This window comes from Amblyomma maculatum, chromosome 1, assembly GCF_055883805.1.
Source record: "Amblyomma maculatum isolate TAMU_Amacu chromosome 1, ASM5588380v1, whole genome shotgun sequence".
NCBI classification, from domain to species: domain Eukaryota; kingdom Metazoa; phylum Arthropoda; class Arachnida; order Ixodida; family Ixodidae; genus Amblyomma; species Amblyomma maculatum.
Window position 1 is genome coordinate 297,636,539 of NC_139344.1, and position 21,683 is coordinate 297,658,221.

A 21,683-nucleotide genomic window follows, 5' to 3' on the forward strand; every position below is an offset into this window, starting at 1 on the left:
ATCCCGCAGGGAAGCTGCACTGTGAGTTCTATTCACTTGCAGTGCTGCCCGTGCATATGTTCACACAGAAAGGACACAAACGCTGCTGTGAAGGTAATTGCAATTACTTTGAGCGCGGTCACTCCAGTGCGATATTGCTAACTATAACAGGCCCGGACCTGTAAAGTATAGCTTTTCTTTGTTTGTACTTTCACGAGTTTCAACCAGTCTCTTCATCACCGGTTCTATAGTAAACATTATTATGATCCGGGCAGTCCCGCAGCATTATTTCTCATTTCTAAATTTTATTTTTGGAGGTCATTATATCAGATCATGACGAACGAATTAAATATTCACGTACAATCTAGCTCTGATCGAGCAGGATATGTCAGTATATATGGTACATGGAGTTCAATGTCCCAAAGAGGAATCGACTATGAGGAGTGCAAATTAAGCAGAATAAGATGGTGCGCATTTGAATAAAAATTTCCAAGTATATTAAAAAACGCTCAGCAGATCACGCAAATTTCGCTGCAAGCGATCGTGGAGAACGTTTCATCTGCACACACGCGTCTCTTCTATAGAGCAAAGAGAACAAAATGAGAGCTTTCGTGCTGGCCTTTATGCACATATTAACCTGTGAATGACCTTGCTACATCTGTAAGATGAGATAGACGTCAACGTCTTTTTTATCGGGCAGGCGAAAACAAGTTGGCAGTGCACTTTGCCAACATGTTAAAAAGATCTAAAAGATTGAGTTCTTCTTTTTAGATACGAAATTCTATGACTTAAGTTGCCGGTAAATTGAGCTAGAAATGTGATTTCTAGTTTACTATATATAGTTGCCGATAATATTGTTCTTTAGAGTGAGTGCTTGAAGCAACAGAAAGGCAGTCAAGATTAACACACTTCCAGTCATTCATATTGTCGTCCTCCTTGCATGCGCTAGGAATAGGCCTGGGAGTTAAACAGGGTTGACTATTAGTCTTTCTTATACATTGCGCTTTCTCATTTTTATTTAACTTAATCACTCACGGCCATCGCCTGCGTACCGCAACCGCGCGCTGTTGAGGCCACGGAGAAGGAAGGCAATGCAGCGCTCTTCGCCAAGTAATTCTAGTTGTAATCGGCTGATAATGTGCGGAAATACTCTCCAGGCATACACCAAGCTATTTCTACGCATAAGCGAAGCTTACGTTTCATTATATTCGCACTCGCGAACTGGTTTCGAAGGCAGCGTCGCTTTGCGCAGTGTAGGCACTCCGCGCTTTTGCCTACACCCCATGTCACTGCCGATCGCAGCGCCACCTTTGTTTACAAACATGACGCTTGTCTATAGCAGTCGCGGGATCCCCCGCATTCTCACGGAGCGTGCGCTTCGTCCAATCACAGCCTGAGTACGAGACGCGGGAAGCCCAACAGTCCCTGTGAGGCCCCCAATCACAAGCGAACTACGCCGCGGACGCCGCCGGCGAAGGCAGCATGGAAAAGGGCAAGCATTCACAAACGAAACAGACTAAGATGGCGGCGCTCGGTTCAGCGGCAAAGAAATGGCGCGCGCGCGAAGTTTGGGTACTTTTGCCGTTAGCTCGCGACTGTGGGGCTGCCGCGCCCAGTTGTATATTTAATTTAAAGCAGTTCTACGATGAATTAGATGTTTATAATTATAGAAAAGGTAGTTTATAACATATACAGCCGAGATATGTACTTTTTGAAAACCCGACTTTTTCGCGATTTTTCGACTTTTCGAAGCCCGCGTCCCTCCGTAAGGAGGGGACGCGGTTCGGAGGAAAAAAAAATCTAAAAAAAAATTAATTTTATAGCTTACATTTTCAAAATCTACAGCTATTATTCCTTTAATTCGCCAGGTTTCATATCTCGCGGATCAGCATTTTTTCTACAGAATGAATTCATAACACTAGTGGTCAGCTGAATTCCACGGAAAGACGCTTATTTCGCGGCATAGAGGTCATTTTCTATGCATGCTATCGCAGCCATCTTGGTCTTGTTGGAAAGAGCAACTTTTCTTCTCCCATTTTCCGCCACAAGTGCCTCTGCCGGCTCGCTGGTGATGTTGAAATCCGTGCATTAAAAAATGTACGATCCTATAGAGAACCTGCGCTGCCTGGGGGCGCTAATGAAATTCTGGTGAAGCTATTAATGAACTTGGTCCAAGAAATAAGGAAACGTTAAAATCCTTGGAAACAGTCATAACGAATAAGCATATTCCGGACAGCTGGTGGCAGAGTAAACTGTATTTGATTTATAAAGGGAAAGGAGATAGGATGCGCATAAAATCCCAATAAGGGAGTAATTACTCATTGTCATCCACCCGAGCGCAGCCAAACGGCTACAAAGGAAAGCTATACAGCTTTCTCAGAAACTTCGTAGTTAAAGAAAATTCGTCCTTATCCAGGGATCCTGATTCGTCCTGATCCCCGGATCAGGAACAGGCACAACGCAAGCTGCTCTCCAGTCGGGAGGTAGCCTTCCTGTGGCAAATAAGGTGCGAAATATTATTGCAAGAAATTTAGAAATAATTTCTGCATAACGACGCAAAAAGATGTTGGGGATTTTATCCGGACCAGGAAAAGATTGTCTTGAGATTCAACAACAGTGAAGTTAATCCTTGCAAAGATACAATGTCTGGATCAGGGAAACAAAATGCATCACTGCGCAATCTGCATGGATTTGGAATTGAAAATACACTATGGAAGTGCCTGTTAAAGTGTTCAGCGATGTTAGTTTTGTCAACAAGAATTGCACCCTCATGTATAATACGGTTAATAGGCTTTTTCTTTTCTGCTAGATAATTCCAAAACTTTTGAGGGGAGTCATGAATAAATCCTGGTAGTGTGTGCTCAAAGTAGTACCGTTTTGCTTTCTGAATTTCTTCAGCGAGGTTCAATTTGAGAGTTTGAATTATAGGTAAGCAGGCTCAGTTTCAACCGTTTAATTTTCCTCGTAAGATGCACTATGTTTCGATTGATCCAAGGATTTGTTTTACGTATTTTCTTTATTTTCGTCGGAACAAAATTGTCTATGCAGTGGAAACATATTTTTTTAAACTTTTCCCATAATACAACAACGTCGGATTCATCAAAAAAGTCGACAGTATTCAAAATAGTCTAGTACACTTCCATCATTTGCATGTGAAAAATCATTGAAAGGAATTGTTATAGCGATAGGATTTTTGTTCATATCACGCACAGGAAATGAAATGTGGACCATACTGTGATCAGACAAGCCGCATTCAACCGATACTGATAAATTCTGGGTGGAACGACTCAAGAATACAAGATCAAGCACAGACGCGGAATCGCCTTGCACACGTGTTGGTTCTGTGATAACTTGTTGCAGGTCATGACAAAGCATTATGTCACATAACTTATCAGCATGTGCACCAAAGCCTGAAACAAAAGATGGGCAATCCCAGTCGATTCCTGCAGGTTGAAGTCTCCCGCCAATATAATCCTGTCACCCTTAAATCTAGACATATGATCAGCAAGTTCGTTTAAGAATGTTACTGGTGAATCATGAGGTCGATAAACTGCAAAAACTAGGAAAGACTGACCGCAACAGGATGCTTTTAAAGAAATACTTTCATGGCCAGCGATTTGCTTTAGATTAATAGCGCAACAGCCGTTTTTTACAAGAACCGCTACCCCACCCCCACGAGAAGGCCTGTCACAACGAAATACTTGATAGCCGGGTGGAAAAACGTCTGTGTCATCAATCTCATCTCGTAGCCAAGTTTCCGTAATTACAGCTATGTGCGGATCATATTCAAGTAATATAGCCTCAAGTTTTTCTGTTTTGTTTAAAACACTGCGTGCATTAAGGTTTATTAGTCTGAATATGTGATCACTCGGAGCCGCAAGTCAAGATGTTTGCGAGCCGCTCTGATGATCTGACCTGCCAGATTCTCGCCTGGAAGCCTGGCCTGGCAGCTTCACTCGTGCATTCTTGGCGTCATCCCATGCGTACAGCGTTCCATTCATAAGAAGCTTATCGTTCAGTAGAATTACTTTTTTGCCGTCTTTCTTTTCTTGTTTGGCACTTTCCCTCAAGAGCTTGCGTTTTCTGAGTGTGTTACGAGAATAATCACATTGCAGCGATATGTCTTCGCCTTTAAGTTTATGCGCATTCTTCAAGACTTTCTGTTTTTCGTTATAATCCTGGAAAAAGACAATGACAGGTCTTGTTTTCCCCGGCTTACCAATCCTGTGGATCCTTCCTACAGAAGAACATGAGGCTCCAAGTTTCTCGGAAAAAATATTCTGAAGTACTTTTTGCTTAAGATCGTCGTCGTTTTCATCGGATTCTTCTTTTACTCCGAACACTAGCAGATTTGATCGTCTACTTCGATCTTCTAAGTCGTCAATCTTGTTCTGAAGAGAACGCACAGTGTTTTCAAGGGTGTCTATACGTGTTATTTGTTTTTCAAATTCCAAAAATTTAGAGCACAGATCATTGACTGTTTTTTGAACATTAGCCTGCTGTTCCCTAAGGGCTGTTATCTCAGATGTTATTTTATCCTGGCCTTCCACCAATTTCTCCAAAAGTTCACGAGTGCCTTGTTTATCGGGGCCAGGATTCAACTCGACATCGCCACAGAGCAATAATTCGCACACACAATATGCATCACACGCAATTTCTAAGCACTTTTGTGGGCACGGCAAAACCAAAAGGAATAGGTGGTCGCTCTTAATGTTAGAATAATAGCCACAAACCTGCACAAGGCAGAAGGGCCTGTTAGGCAACATGCCCATTGTCGATGCGCCGTGCCCACTGAAGAGGAATTCTTGCGGGACATCTTTTAAAGCAAGATCTGTTGATGTCACGTGGAAGTTCGACGGGAGCGCTCCAGTCGTGAAGTTGATGTGCAGGGGACGATGCGTCATCAGCGGCAACGGTTGACAGAAGCACATGTCAACAGCTGGTTCCTCGAAGATGCCGGGCGATCCGGCAAAACTGAGCAGTAGAAACTGCACAAGGCAGAAGAACGGCCTGTTAGGCAACATGCCCATTGTCGATGCGCCGTGCCCACATAGTGACATAGGGGCTTGTGAAACTCCCACCAACACAGTAATGACGACCTCGCCAATGATGTGACCAACAGGCAGGGAAAGACTTGTTGAGAGCACATTAATGTTTTACTTCTGTCGCAAATCCCGGTTGGGAATGCTCAGGCAGACCAAGTGGACATGCAAGATGCGAAAACACAAGACAAGCACACATTTAAGAAGTGAACTACTAAGAAATATACTGAACAAAACTATTCTGAAATCTAACACCTTGAGATGATGCGTTCACATTGTTTGTAGAGAAGAGTCTGAAAAAAGTGAGCATTGGACATGCTGGAATCAGCATCTGCTTTGTCATTGGGAAACCTCGTGGTGGTTGGTGGCATTAGCACTGCAGGTGGTTGTGGGAGCTGCTGAGACCCACGTGCTGAAGGACAAGAAATTACCGCTGCTCTTGACCTCCCGTTCCTGCCCTGCTTGGATTGTGGAGGCTTCACATACATTTTATAGTATTTGCCATAGTGTGGCTCCTTTCATCTACGTGGCACTCCGCTTGGCATCTATCCTGTAAGGTTCATATCTAACAGTGTATGAGAGAGGGCAGTGCTGGGCATGCGTGGAAGGTGCTCTGAGCGTCATCTGCTTGGCCCAGTTTGTTTCCTACAGTGGCTTCCATGTGGCAGCACCACATTTTATGCTTTGCTGATTGTTGGCTTCCTTGACATGTAATGAACCTCTTGTGCCCATATGCTTGTTCTCAATGAGAGCACTGCTTTTGCGGCAAGGGTCGCCAAGTGTGAGTAGTACATTAGACTCACTGTTGGACATTGCTGCACCAGGCACGCAGTCACACATACACCCAGTTAAATGTAGTGGTTCACATGCATGCTTGAGCTGTCCGAGTGAAAAGACTGTGTGAGCAGCATCTTCAAGGCGCTCTACACACACTTGCCTTGCCTTCAACACTTTTATGCAAGCCTTTAGAGCACAGTTTATAAGATAGTGAGGAAACTGCATACCACTTAATAAAGGTATACCTATTCAATTTGCGATGTGAGTGGGATCTGGCAATGCAGTTGCATTCTGATCTTAAAAGGCGATGCTTAATTAAGCGTCCCCATGTTTAAAGCATCCCCCACGAGATTATTTGTAACGATGGATTAGATCACTTAATTCTTTGACCTATTGGACGCAGCAGCAGCTCAGGGGGTGGTGGATGACGATACACTGTCACTGAACTCTCAGACAACTTTCTGTGGCTTCACAGTGTAGGCTAAGCAGGGAAGGCGACGGTCTTTTGTCCTGTGAAAAAATGGGCTACCTCAGCCCTACTGACCCTGCACTCTCTCTCCCCCTTACACCACACAACTGGGACAATGGCATCACCTTCCTTTTCTAGCCTAGTCTTCACTGCTGAGCCACTGGAAGGCGTTAGACAGTTACTGCTTCTTACTTCATTTTTTTTCTTTTCAGTCTGTGTTGTGCTCCTATAGGCTCCCTCCTCCCTTCTCTTTTTCCCTTTCATCCGTAATGGCCATTTTAACACTTTCCTGTCTGCGGAAAAAGGGTGGTTTTTGGGTGGTGTCGTTAATACTTTTTTTTCTTTAACAAAACTTGCTTGGCACAGTAGTGTATAGTATCAAATTGTAGAGGATGAATTCCTCTCCACAATGGCATTATTGATAACATATTTATTGAATAAATGATTTTAAAAAACAGCAAGAAATTGTGGTAAAAAAAAAACCAACAAAAGCATCAAAGCTTCTTGAAACAAATAAAAAGTTAAAGTTTTCAAAATATACTTTTTTTACAACAGGGCCCAATTCAACATCGCAGCAAATTCTAGCTTTCTGTGTACGATATTCGCTGAGTTAGGAAAGAAAATATTTGTCGAGGTCGACCCCTGGCTGTCCTCTAGTGGAAAACACGACTTCCTGCGCTGCCAGCGGCAAGTAATACTGCCCAAAAGATGTCACCCTGCAGATAACAGTTGGGACCTTCAGAATAGTGATCTCTTCCGATCAGCGCGCAGCAAAAGTGAAACTTGCCGGGGCATGGCTGTCGACGTTCCAGGTCGGTTTGATGTAGTTTTGCTGTCAGTGCTAGTCTGAAGAGCTGAATTCTTCTTCAGAGTCATCACTGCTGCTGTTCGCATCCAAAACCGAGCTCTCCGAGCTGTCAGCTACCACAGAAATGCGCCGTTTCAGCACAGCAGGAGCGCGTGACGTCGACACTATGATGTAAACAAGGAGCGCTGATCACCTGACTTCGGAGACCATCTGGACGGGCGCGGCACAGCGGAAAAAATAATACCAAAACAAAAAGAAGACTGGATGATGCCACTTGTCAAGGAGCGCTTCGAAAGAGAGGAAATTTGAATCGTGATACCATCGATAGCCTGGTGCAGACAGGAAAGTGTTAAGGGGGGGACATGGGTCTTAGAGCTATTTTCTTTAGTAATTGGCCAATTGTAATAAAAATTCACATCCTTACTGAATTATTCATGCTGATTTCAAATATGCAGTCTTTTTTTCTGTACCCCAATCAACTTCTATTGTCTAAGGCCTAAATTTTGAGATAATGGGTTGTTAAAAACCTAAAAATTAAGGCATTGTTAGATAGCCAGAAGAGTAAAGAATGAAATGTTGAGAGCAGTTTCCCGATATTTTAATTAGCACTTATTTTGCAGCCGTATTAATTTCATTTGTGTACCAAGTGGGAGCAAACTCATCAAAATAATTTTAACTTTTGAAAACAAAAATTCTGTTTCCAACATTTCACACAGCATACATTCAGTTTCCCATTGCAAAAAAATTTCACCACTCTGTGCTTTGGGTGCCAAGATGTTGAGGCCGCAAAACTGCTAGTGGCCAACACTGCATGTTTTGAGGAAAGAGCAAAAAAGAAACTGGGGATTATTTAACGGACATTTACTGGTGTACTGCACACATTTACAATTTAAAATGGCTAGAAACCTTCAAGGATTTAGTCTCTCTGCTTTCCGACGATCAGGCTTCAACTCTCATTTTTATTTGCAGTTGCAGCACGTTCAGTTGTTACTTTTTCGGCTAAGCGAGTCACATGCAGGCAGCAACTTCGTTTTTTTCCACGTACATCGGTTTGCCACGTTCTCTCATCAAGACTGCGGCTAGGAATGTTCATTGCGGAAAAGAAATGTCATTTGGAGCTGTTTGCTGCTTCCCAGTGCTCTGCATTGCACGGGAAGCAAGCACATTCACTAAGGATTAAAAACGCAATCCAATCTGCGCAAACGCGCAGCAAGCTCTATGAAAACGCCGCGTCACCGCTGAGTACGCACTGGAGAATAAGCTTGATGGCGATTTCTTGTTCACGCTCACCTTCTTCAACACGAATATCGCCGCTGTATGTTTTACACTTTGCCAGTCTCTGCAAACTGCTTACATCTGACGATCGTGAACTCCGCCTTGCTAAAGCGGACGGCCCGCTACTCTGCCGTTATCACGAAAACAGTCCTACTACCGATTTGTTGCTGGAGTTGCCGCAAGTTCAAGCTTTTTCTGTTTTTTTGAGCTTGTTGTTCTGTCCATCTTCGGCCTGCGATATCACAGTCACGGCAGGCGCGACATGGTAGAAGAACAAATGGTAGCGTAACTCCCATAGAAGCCTGCGTGTCGACTCTGAGCGAGGCTTTAGTTTCCCGGCGCCCCCTGCGAACTGTGAGGCACAACAAACACGTGACGTTGCTTGTGACGTCACAGTGACGTACTTGATTGTCTTTTTACTTATGAGCAAAAAACAAGGCCAACAACGACGGAGGCAGAACGATGCTCAGATAAGGCAGAAAAATGGACACCGTAACTGTTCAGCTAACTTTACTTGACATGGATTTCTACTGTCAAGTTTTACGTCAACTGAAATGTTACGGCATCTTTAACCACCTTATCATAGCATGGTTCTGCATCCGTCGTCGTTAGCCTAGTCTTTCGTCGCGCGTCATGTAAACGCATTCTGGGGCTTATTTCTTCGACCACGTTTGTGAACAAGGGCCTTCAAGTGAATTCGGCAAGCACATGGATAGAATCACATGGCTTGAGGCATTTCACTAAGGGCATAAATGAGTGAAGCTGTGCTGCATAGAAAGCCAGGCTTTATTAATTCACAATTACTTACATAGACGCTTCACGACAATGAAAGATTAAATGTAGGAAAGCGACCACCGCTCATTTGACACGGTCTTCATGAAATCCTCGTGATAACAAAATGACCTGAGCGTAGGTCTCCTAACGAGACGCGCTGAGATTATAAAAGGGTAAAAGATCTTGCTAACAAAGTACATATCAGTGTCAAAGCAAAAACAAACGAACGGAATAACTAACGCTAGCGCTAGAACGCCAACCTGTTAGAGCTTAGGTAAGCAATTCAAATTGGGACTGCTAGTATTTAGAAGTTAATGCACCTGAGAAGTGAAAATATCTACGATATAGCTTCGCTCCAATAAATCTCCCCCTGTCATGTTTATGAGAAAGATCCCATTGACAATAGGAACATCACTGTAATAACAGCTAAAGCACGTTCAGCGAACGTTGGTGCGGTAATACGACACAGCAAGCAAAACACGCAGCAAACGGAGCGGAACGGAAGGCTTTGAGCAATGCGACACGCGTCTTGGGGGCAATAAAATCTCACCTTCACCGCTCAATTAAAACATATGCAGCGATACGCCGCTCATGCAGACGTCTATCCGTAAAACAAGCCACCACTTTTGCGACGTGCCTGGGAGGCCGAGCCGAGCCGCCGAGCTGTGACGCAGCATTGTCCCATCGTCCGGAAATGCGCACATGCAGCGGCAATCAGTTTCTCATCGAGCACAGACAGTCTTCGCCTTGCTGTAAAGCTCTACCAAAACCAGCAGAACGAAATACTGACTGTTTGGTGCAGATAACCCACTCTGTACACAGCACGCAACGATGAACGTTGAACCGGGGCCAGTGACTCACCCATTCCGCGGATGAAAAAAGCTTTGGCTGAGCCATTTCTGAGCTTTGGGTAACTACGCAGCGGATAATAAATGGCCGATAGAGGCCGTTAGAAACAAGTCAAATTATTATTATAAATGTGACACGTTTTTTTTTACGCAAGAAACAAAAACTGCATTCATTCCTGAGCGCGAATATTATGTTTACTTTCTAGTTCTTTGCAGTTCTGGCAGATCTTATTTTCTGTGCGCTAGTAATTTGCCTCACAGTTCGCAGGAGCCCTCATCATCGAGTTGATGCCGCTGGCAGTAGGCAGCTGCACGCGTTTTCTTCCAAGTTGCGCGACCAGTCGTACATAGACCTTGGGCGCAACCGCTGCCAGTCTCCCATACTGGGGACATGCTAGGCCTACTTCAGGTTCGTGCGCTCAATTGTTTGGTGCTTGACATGAGCACACACAGCCGGGGCAGAGCATCACTTGAGAAACCAATTTTTTTTTTTCTTCTTTTTCCTACATTTTTGCCGTGAATGCACCTCGCGGTTCGGAACCAAGTGTAGCCACGTCTCCGCCTTCTCCCTGTGGCTCGGGCATGCCGAGCAGACGCCTCCAGCAACTCCACCAGTGCGGTGATGCCCTGCTGTCACGTGCACCCCGAAAGGCAATAGGATTGTGAATTTCACGTTTTCTTCTTGCTATTTATGTGACCGGTGGGTGAATAGAAACAGCAGGGGCGGCAATTTGAAGACGAAAGGCGGCTCTTTTGAATGAGACTAAAATGGCTACGGTGCTGTGCACGAAATGGAAACTACACCTCGTGGAAAATGGTTGTTCCAGGGCCGTTTTTGGTCCAAATTTGGGCAACATTGATTACATAAATTAGTACTTTTACTAAAATACTGATCCTAGAGATTAAAAACTTAGCAGATAGGTAGAGCTGTTGATTTCAAAAATCGCATTTTCTAAAGTGATTTTTTTTCGCGATTTTCTGGTCTGAAAGACCTGTGTCCCCCTTTAAGGAGTTTAAATGCACCATATCAGACGGCCTGCACAGTCACATGGACCATGTCTTCAAACAGACTGCGAGAGCCTGTCTGAGATGTTTTCTTTTTGCAATTCCTTGTTGCTTTTTGCAGGTGCCTGTGGGGTCTTGGTTCGACGACATGTCGGACACAGAGCTGCGGGACCTGATGCCGTTCTTCGATAAACTGAGCCGTGTCGAAGATGTGTACACGGTGCTGCGAAACTCCAACAATGCTGCTGGTGGCGGCGGTGGTGGTGGTGGTGGTGGCGGCGGCGGCGGCTCACCAGCCTTCCCAGCGCCGCTGCTCATGAACGGTGCGGCATTGCACGGTGGTGGTGGCTCCTAGCATTTCGCCAGACAAAGGACCCCATGGTGGGGCAGTGGCCCGCCATTAAACAAGCGCGTGCGATGCTCCCTGTCTTGTGCAGCAGTGCAATAGCCCCCCCTCCTCCGCCGGCAGTACAAAGCGCTTACGGGTCCCGTGCTAGTCGAAAGACTCTTGCCGCCCGGGAGCTTTCGGGCAGCCTACTTAAAGTGGGAGGGGGGGAGGCCGGCTGCTCCTTTGTGCCTTTTTTCTTCCCCGGTGCGGCACCGGAGAGTTTGTATAATAACAGTGTTCCATAATCTCACCTGTATCATAGATTAAAGAGGACTATTTCAGCTTGCGCTCTTGTCTGCTTCGTAGTCCCATGTGGGCTGGCCCTATCCTTGTGAGTGTACTCTGCACTTTTGGCGCAGCCAGTCCACCTCACTAATTGCCCCATTTGCATGACTGGACCATGTATGCAAAGGAAGGGTTTTCAGATTGGAATGGTGAGCATAAGATAATGTGTGATATATATTAAGTAATCTAAGATACGTATACCGCACACAGAATTGAGTTTGTTTTGGACCATTTTACAAAATATGCTTTGATGAAAGTTACGATGCTAATACAGTGTAGATAGAAAACCCATGTTCTTCATAGTGCTTGTTGTAATTATGAGAGGAATGGCATGTCGAGCCATATTTTGGTGAATGTCAGGGCAATGCGACTTGGATTTTAAGTTGAACAAATGAATATGTTGCTCAGTGCTAGTTTTAAAGGTGAACCGTGCATTAAGTTATAGCAAAGACATCTTGTGTGGCCACTTCATGCCAAGTGTCTGGTTTTGCTTTAATACCACCTGTCGCAACACTATGTGAACCGTAAAACGCTTCTCTCGGTTAAACAACTTTATTCACACCAAGTTTGCTGCATAGATGGCATACGACCATTTCACTTTTATATTTGAATGATGTACTTGCGTGGTTCAATCAGAATTGTTAACCAAAGTTACACCAAAACAAGCAACTTTCGTATGACTGATACTGGTGCTACCATTTGGTGCATATCTGCAGAAGGATTGAATCATTCATGCAGGCATGAACCGAACCTTTTGAACTTTGGTTTGCATTTGTGCTCACATTTTCTGTGCTCAATATTAAGGATTTGAGAAAGCATTTTCAAATTCGCTGCTTACTTCTCCCCTGATTATAGCAGCCTCAAAGGTGAAACCACTGGTATCAGTTGCATGAAAGCTGCTTGTTTTGAGTCACTGGTGCTGCAGATGATGTGGATTTCTAATTTTAACTGAATTGGGCCATCATCTAAACCTAGTATTAAAATCCTATTCCATCTACATGCCAAATTTCAGTGCTAATAAGCAAGCAGTTTAACCTGCGGCTTGCATACAGTGCTGCAACAATTGGTGGTAGTTCACATTCAAACAGCGTGGCGCCTACCTGCTCCACTCCGCATGTCTAGTCATTGCACTAGTGCCTGGGTGGCAAGAAAAATGTGCTATAGTTGAGTACAACTCTCGAGTCTGCAGTTACCACCATAGTTCCTGTGAGAGAGTTTCTGGTTACATAAGTGAAAAAGCTAAGCATCGGACCAAATTTGGAATTATGGTGCCTCTGGCTTGTTTGCTGTGGTCAGATTTCAAAAGCTATTTTTGTTTTCTGTTCAGCGGAGTAATACACACCCTGTAGCATTGCCCGCAGCTAGCAACTGCTGTTCTTGAAGTGCAAGCTTCACTACGCCAGGTAGTTTGAGCTGTCGGGTATGCGCGGTTTTCACCTTGTGGGAGACATAGAGGTCAAACTACTTTGTTAAGACTGGTGTTCATGTGACTTTGGGGCACAGTCACGTAGGCCACAAAATGGCCCGTGACCACTGTCAAGGTCACGTTAGGTGACAGTGTGATGCGAAAGTAGAGGGCGCTAGAGGGGCGATACATGTATAAATAGGAGCCCCTGGGCTCCTGCCTAGGTTACAACACTGCGTGAGATGGAGGATAAACACCCTTCTACAGTACGTCGAAACGTGAAGACACGTCTGAATGAGGTTCTGAAAAGGTGGCGTGCCGAAGAGACCGATGAATGGGCTTTACGTGTGGAGAAACGCACAATGTGTTTAATCCAAGCTTGGCATTGAGCGTAGCCATGTACATGAAGCTTTTGCTTCCCTCAGGGCTGACCAAAGTTAAACCACCAGCTAAGTTCAAAGCGTTATCCTACCACAGAGTCTGTGATACAATCAGGGACATCTAGTGTCCATTTTTCACCACTCTGGTATACGCTCGGTGAAACGAAATGCAAACAGAAGTGTAAGTGCCGCATTGTTTGCATTTCTTTTCATCGCCCCTGTACTTCCCTCATCCTCTGATGTAGTCAAGCCATGATCTGGTTTTAGATGAAATTTTGCCTGCAGAAGTAAATCATCATCACAGTCAGCCTGACTATACCCACTGCAGGGCAAAGGCCTCTCCCATATTTCTCCAATTAACCCGGTTCTGTGCTAGCTGCATCCACTTGACCCCTGCGAACTTCTTAATCTCATCCGCCCACCTAACTTTCTGCCGCCCCCTGCTACGCTTTCCTTTCCTTGGAATCCAATTTGTTACCCTCAGCGACCATCGGTTATCCTCTCTTCGCACTACATGTCCTGCCCATGTCCATTTCTTCTTCTTAATTTCTACTAGAATGTCGGTAACTTGAGTTATTTCTCTGACCCACTGCACGCTTTCTATCTCTTAATGTTACCCCTACCATTTTTCGTTCCATAGCCCTCTGGGTTGTCCTCAACTTAAGTAGAACTCTCTTGGTTAGCCTCCACGTTTCAGCCCCATAGGTGAGTACAGGCAAGATGCAACTGTTGTATACTTTCCTCTTGAGCGATACCGGTAAGCTGCTAGTCATAATCTGCGAGTGCTTGCCAAATGCGCTCCATCCAAATCTTATTCTTCTTGTTATTTCCTTTTCATGGTCCGGATCTGCGGTTACTACCTGTCCTAAGTAGACATATTCGCCTACTACTTCCAGTATTTCGCTACCTAATATAAACTGCTGTTCCTTCCCGAGGCTGTTGAACATTACCTTAGTCTTCTGCATATTGATTTTCAAGCCTACCTTTCTACTTTTCCTGTCTAGGTCATCAATCATTATTTGCAGTTCATCCCCCGAGTTGCTTAGCAAGGCAATGTCATCAGCAAATCGCAGATTACTGAGGTATTCTCCATCTACCCTTATCCCTAACTGCTCCCATTCCAAGTCTCTGAATACTTCCTCTAAACAAGCTGTGAATAGTACTGGGGAGATTGTGTCTCCTTGCCTAACACCTTTCTTTATGGGAATTTTGTTACTTGCTTTATGCAAACTATGGTTGCTGTGCAGCCACTATATATATCTTCCAGCACTTTCACATACAGCTCGTCTACCCCCTGATTTCGCAATGCCTGCATCACCGCCGAGGTTTCAACTGAGTCAAATGCTTTTTCATAGTCAATGAATGCTATGTATAAGGGCTGGTTATATTCTGAGCATTTTTCTATCACCTGATTGATGGTATGGATATGATCGATAGTAGAGTACCGTTTCCGAAACCCTGCTTGATCCTTTGCTTGATTGCAGTCTAAGGTTGTCCTGATTCTATTAGTGATTACCTTAGTAAATACCTTATACGTAACAGACAGTAAGCTGATTGGTCTGTAATTTTTAAGGTCCTTAGAGTCCCCTTTCTTGTGAATGAGGATAATGTTTGCATTCTTCCATGGTTCCGGTACCGTCGATGACACCAGGCACTGCGTATACAGGGTGGCCAGTTTTTCTAGACCGATATCACCTCCGTCCTTCAGCAAATCTGTAGTTATCTGATCCTCTCCAGCTGATTTCCCCCTTTTCATAGTCATCTGGTTTTTGCCTATGCCCAATTTCTTCTTTACACCCCGCCGGGGTGGCGCAGTGGTTACGACGCTCGACTACTGTTCCCAAGGACGCGGGATCGAATCCCGGCCTCGGCGGCAGCTTTTCAAAGGAGGCGAAAAGCAAGGCGTCCGTGTGCTGTGCGATGTCAGCGCACGTTAAAGAACCCCAGGTGGTCGAAATTTCCGGAGTCCTCCACTACGGCGTCTCTCATAGCCTGAGTTGCTTTGGGACGTTAAACCCCACAAACCAACCAATTTCCTCTTTACCGCTTTGAGGCTTCCCCCGTTCTTTACAGAATGCTCCATTTTCTCCATGTTATACTTCCTTATATCGGCCACCTTGCGCTTATTGATTAGCTTTGATATCTAGGCCAATTCTATCTGGTCTGCTGGATTGGAAGCTTTCATACTCTGGCGTTTCTTAAATCTTTCATCTCCTTAGACAGCTTACCGGTATCCCCTCTAACTATCCTACCGCCTACTTGTACCGCGCACTCAGTAATGATATCTCTGAAATTATTGTTCATTGCTTCTAGGGTAATGTCGCCATCCTCGGTTAGAGCTGAATATCTATTCTGTAGCGAGATCCTGAAGTCTTCTGCCCTCACCGCTAATTCGTTGATGGGTTTCTTTCTTACTAATCTGTTGCGTTCCTTCTTCAGATTTAGGCTAATGCGGGACCTCGCCATTCTGTGGTCACTGCATCGCACTTTCCCAATTACCTCTACATCTTGCATAATGGCAGGGGTTGAACACAATATGAAGTCAATTTAATTTTTAGTCTCCCCGTTAGCAGTTTTCTATATCCATTTCCAGTTCTTCTGTTTGCTGAAGAAGGTATTCATGATTTGTAACTTCTTACGCTCTGCAAACTCAACTAGTAACTACCCCCTGCTGTTCTTAGAACCAGTGCCATAGTCACCTACTGCCTGGTCGCCTGCCTGCTTTTTCTCTACCTTGGCATTGAAGTCACCCATTAGTACAGTATACTGCGTCTTTACTTTTCGCATTGCCGATTCTACATCTTCGTAGAAGCTTTCAACTGCCTGGTCATCATAACTACAATCTTCAGTTTATACCGCTTAATAAGCCTAATTACGATGCCTGCCACCCTCTCATTAATGCTATAGAGTTCATCTATATTGCCCACTATATACTTATTAACAAGGAAACCTACTCCTAGTTCTCGCCTCTCCGGTAAGCCTCGATAACACAGTACATGCCCATCCTTCAGTGCAGTATATGCCTCATTCGGCCTCCTAGCCTCACTAAGCCCTATGACATCCCATTTCATGCCCTCTAGTTCCTCTAACGGCACTGCTAAACTAGCTTCACTAGCTAGGGTTCTAGCATTAAACGTTGCCAGGGTCAGTTTCCAATGGCGGCCTGTCCAGCAGAGCCAGGAATTTTTAGCACCCCCTGCTGCGTCACAGGTCTGACCGCCGTCGTGGTCAGTTCCGCAGCCGCTGGTGACTGAGGGCCGGGGTTTTATGGAGCTTATCATGAGAGGTTGCAGCCAATAACTGCACCAGGGTGGCCAATACCCTGTTCTGGTGAGGGAGTGCTTTGCTGGAGGTGTTCATCGGCACCAGGTCGCACCCCAAACCTGTTTGTTTATGCAATTCCATCGACATGCGGATTCATTTTTTTTTTTTAATCCGGTGGAGAATTGCGCGGCACCGGGATTTGAACCCCGGTCTTCTTGCATGCGAGGCGGATGTTCTATCGCTATGCCACCGCTACTCATAGCTAAAATGTCTCAAATGAACAGTTTCAGCTTGCCACTGGGCAGAATTTGTCATTGTGACACTTCCAGAAGATGCTTCAAACGTTATTTTGCAGGCTTTATATGGAGTGCAAGCACTTCTATTGCAAAAAGAAATGCAAAGTTCTGAGCTAAACCAAGAGCTGAACTTAATGGTTGTGGAAACTTATGAGGTATGGAAAAAATTGCAGCCGATCTACGTTATCAAATGTAAGGTAGGTGCACTAGGTTAAGCCGAACGGGATGGACCTGCTTTACCTGTGGTGACACTGATGAGGCGCGGCTTAACAGCTTTCGTTGCCACTTGTGCCATGTGCAAGTAACTGCGCAGCTGTTCCTCCTCTCCCTCTTCAAGGTCACGGGGAGGAGACCAGACAGAGAAGCATCAGTGAAATGCAGGTCTGGGGGGAAATGGGCGCATTGCCTCTGGTTGCACAGGGCCTCCTTGATGGAACAGTCTTGCACGGGGAGAGTGAAATTGGTCCACATAGTCGATGCGGATTTTGCCGCTTTTGCGGCTCAGGTTGCGAGCTGCACGTGTATGTTGCATTTCTCTGAGCAGGCTTCATCCCTGTACAGCATGGCTTTCTTGAAAGTGACATATCTAGTGCACATACATTTAAAAGAGCAGCAAACACATGCTCTTAAACCGTTGTTCAAAAGAAATCGGTTGCAGCACAAGGGCAAATGAACTCGTGACTGAGTTGTCGCTGCATGCATGCACATCTGTAGACTGTCATTTGCAAAGAGCTCTTATTTTAATTATCCCTCTCAGTATGAATGACAGGTTTTCAGTGTTTCAACGCACTAGCGACATTCTGCAATGCTGGGGTTGTATTGTCATTACATTGATGGTGCCGCGTTGCCAAGTGACAGCCTGCTAAACATCCATGCATCCATCTTTTGCACAGTGACCCACAAATCTTAATACGGAGTCTGCCTGTGCCATGCGATCACTCGCATCAGTAAATCTTTGTTGAGTTCAAGGAACACAGGAAGTTGACAAGAAGGTTATATATAGAACTTGGTACGGCGTTCTAGTCGGTCTTGACTGAAAACAGCTGAACCGATTTTTGAAGCTGGAGTGTAAACGAGTTTCAGGAGGGGATCCCTGAGGCTGTACCAGCTGTACAGCACCACTGTTAACTGTAGCAACCAGTCTGTCGTCTATCAAATGTTGGGATCTGATGCCGGACAAAATCGGCATACTGAAAAAAGCCGTAGAATCAGTTGTTACCGCAAATAATAGGAAGTTGTAAAAAGAAAAGCGACTGAGGTCTCCATGTCGGATGCCCATGCCATGGGGTGCGCCGCTATGCTCATATTGACAAAACGAGCAGACAGTGGGAGGAAACGAGCTCATGAGCGTTTGGCAAGACCGGCCTCATGGCGTCACAATCTCCCTAGTTACTCATTGGCATCCACCCAAACGCAGCAGAAAAATTCGTCCTGGTCCAGGGATCGAAACCGGCACCACTACCGACTGAGCTAACCAGGACAACCAGCAGATCAGATGGTAGGGCGAGAGCGAATTAATCTACATCTCGAAGTGGGAATGGTGTTGGTCAAATATTTAGGGGAATCCCTCGAGGTGGAGTAGATTTGTAATAAGGGAGTACTAATTACTCATTGGCATCCACCCAAATCCATACAGCTACAAAGGAAAGCTATACAGTTTTCTAAGAAACTTCGTAGTTGAAGAAAAATTTGTCCTGGTCCGAGGGGGGGGGGGGGGGGGGGGGAGTTTCTGAGAAAGCTGTATAGCTTTCCTTTGTAGCCGTATGGCTGCGTTTGGGTGGATGCCAATGAGTAATTACTCCCTTATTACAGATCTACTCCACTTAAGGGATTCCCTTAATAGGTGGTCGAAATTTCCGGAGTCTTCCACTACGGCGTCTCTCGTAGCCTGAGTTGCTTTGGAACGTTAAGACCCACAAGCCAAACTAAACCAAATATTTGACCAACATCATTCCCACTTCGAGTTATAGATCAATTAGCTCTCGCACTACCATCTGATCTCCTGGTCGTCCTGGTTAGCTCAGTCGGTAGAGCGACTGCCCCGGAAAGGCGGTGATGCTGGGTTCGATCCCCGGACCAGGACGAATTTTCCTTCAACTACAAAGTTTCTGAGAAAGCTGTATAGCTTTCCTTTGTAGCCTTATGGCTGCGTTTGAGTGGATGACAATGAGTAATTACTCCCTTATTGCAAATCTACTCCACTTCGGGGGATTCCCCTAAATATTTGACCAATCTCCCTAGTTTTAGTGCGGGTACACAATTACTAACCAGCTCACTGTTCCCATGCTTTGTCATGACCTGCCAAGCTCTGGGAAAAAACATTGGAGCGGAGCACACTCGAAATCAGGAATATCTTGTGGAAGGCAAGTACGGAACCTCATGGCTATCGCCGCTTTTTATTTCACTCAAAATATACAATATGTACACGAGAACCCTCTGTTGTATTTGAGGTAACATGACAAATTCTTTCAATGCCCTTAATGTGTCTGTGCGGGCAAAAGAATGAATCCAATTGGAAATTTTTCAACTGAAATGAATTGGACAAAAACCAGTTTGCCATCCATTCAGCTCGACCATTTGATATGAATTGGTGCTTCGGGTTGCAAATAGTTGGTCGCCAATAAGACCAAATGGTTTACAATTGAACACAAATGACACCCGTTGAGACCAAACGGTTTGAACTTAAAAAAAAGACATTAAACTTCGAGTTTTTCTGGAGGAGTGCCAACGTTTATACGAGTGGATTGAAATTACAGAAATCGAAGTTTGCATCACACACATGTTGACTGTTTGCCCACCAACATTAGCACAGACTTGTATACACTCTTAGTGGGATGCTTCTGCTGGGGCCAGTGACACCTCCATTATTCAATTTTGCCTGTATGACAGACAAGATGAAATCAATTTAGAAGATTAAGGGGCAGATAGCTTTTTATAAGAACTTGATTTGTTCACTTTCTATAGAGATTTATTTATGTATATCACTGACATGCTTAGGCTTCCCCAATGGGAATGTTCCCTTTGGATTAGTTGGAATCAATGGGTGTTTCCAACTGGAAGCTGCAGTTGGTTTGAAATTGTACAATTGACCTAATTATTTGGAAGTGATGAAACCATTTGGAACCACAGAGGCCAGCTGTTTATTACCATTCGAATGCCTAACTGCATGGAACCAAAAAACATAGACTACCCAAATGAATGCAAGAGCCCAGCTGACTGACGAATTGGAATTCACTGGTTCCCATTGGATCACGCTGGGCTTTTTTTTGCAGGGATTCCAATTGGTTTCTTCACTCCCAATTGGACGGTCTTATTAGGAAAGAAGAAACCAGTTGGTTTGGCCGATACCCATTGGACAAACCATTGTGATCTGAACCAAATCAGTGGCGGTCCAAATTGGACCCACTGATTTTTTTCTTTTTGACTGGCTAGTCAGATGCTGGATCCACAAGTTTGATAATTTACACTACCCTACAATGACTTACTTAGAGTATTCTCTCACTGGCCGTGTGTCAAGATCTGCGTGACGCACCGCCACGCCAGCTACTTCATATATATGTAGGGTATACTGCTGGGCTAGTTGGTGGTGGTTATCAGGCTCGGCACCATTACAAGATCATAAGGAATACCTTCCTCATCAATCAGGAGATAGGTGAGGGTTAAGCGGATAATGTAGTCCTTTGCAGGACGTCGCAGAAGAAAACTGCGGTCAGCGTCGAATTAGTACGCAGGATGTTTGGACCCAAGGCCCCGAGCAAGCTGTGATAGCGGTCAACACAGGCCATGGTAGCCCGTTTTGAGCAGTACTGAAGGATTATCAGTATATTTTGCATCAAGTACCTTCAGGAGAAGCGCTGAAAAAAAGCAGTTCTGCACTGTGACACAATGGGAAGGCTTTAGTGCATTGATGACTTCCGCCAGCCCCTAAAGGACGCTGGAGTGATTCAACAAGTGCCATCGGTGTCAGATGAGCCATGTTTCGCACATCAATTTTTGCGCTGATGATGCGAAGAAGCTGCTTGAGTCTGGGAGCATAGTGTCAAAAATAGGACTCTCTTAGTCATTCATTTCATGAGGTGAGAGTTGCTGGTGAAGTTATTGGCTCGTGTTCGATGTCTCCAATGACATGATCCAACGGAAATTCGCAGACTGATGATGTGAAAGATCGATGGAAGCTTGCGGCATATTTTGAGAACGCAGAGTGAACTTCCTGACTCGTCCACGTGGTTCTATGTGAGGACATTGACATCGACAAGATACCAGCTTCGCATCGGCAGCAGCATGGTACTTGTGCCTGGACACGCTCTCCTGTGAGGTGTGAAAATACGGGACACATTCGAAAAGACTGCAGGATCCCAAAACGCGAATTTCACACTTTAGGCTACGAGAGGGTGGATTGCACGCATTTGTACGCTCAGGCAGCAGGCCAAGGTGCTGAGCGTGACCATGGAGAGCATGTAATGGACGAGGAGGAGGATGAGAAACCAGCAGTGCCAGCAGCAGCAGTCGCCGAACTGAAAAATCGACTGTGGCCCTATTTTGGCAACATGCAAAATGGCCGCCTTTGGCCCAAACCAGAGCCGTATATCCCCTTCGGAAGAGTTTGGCAGAGGGGCGAAGCCAACAATTACTCAAATTTAACAGTGGTGCTGTCCGCCATTTTGTGCCGAGGCACCTGAAGCTCGCCC

General features: G+C 45.1%; 1 protein-coding gene across 1 annotated transcript in view; it reads left to right on the forward strand.

The window, feature by feature from the left end:
* LOC146206858 (carboxy-terminal domain RNA polymerase II polypeptide A small phosphatase 1-like) overlaps nucleotides 1–11,651 on the forward strand; it is a 136,629-nt gene extending 124,978 nt beyond the window's left edge. The window contains exon 9 of the mRNA XM_084575832.1: nucleotides 11,099–11,651. Within this exon, the coding sequence (XP_084431958.1) occupies nucleotides 11,099–11,332 (234 nt within the window). The 3' untranslated portion in view covers nucleotides 11,333–11,651. The remainder of the gene's footprint in view (nucleotides 1–11,098) is intronic.
* The last annotated feature ends 10,032 nt before the right edge of the window (nucleotides 11,652–21,683 follow it).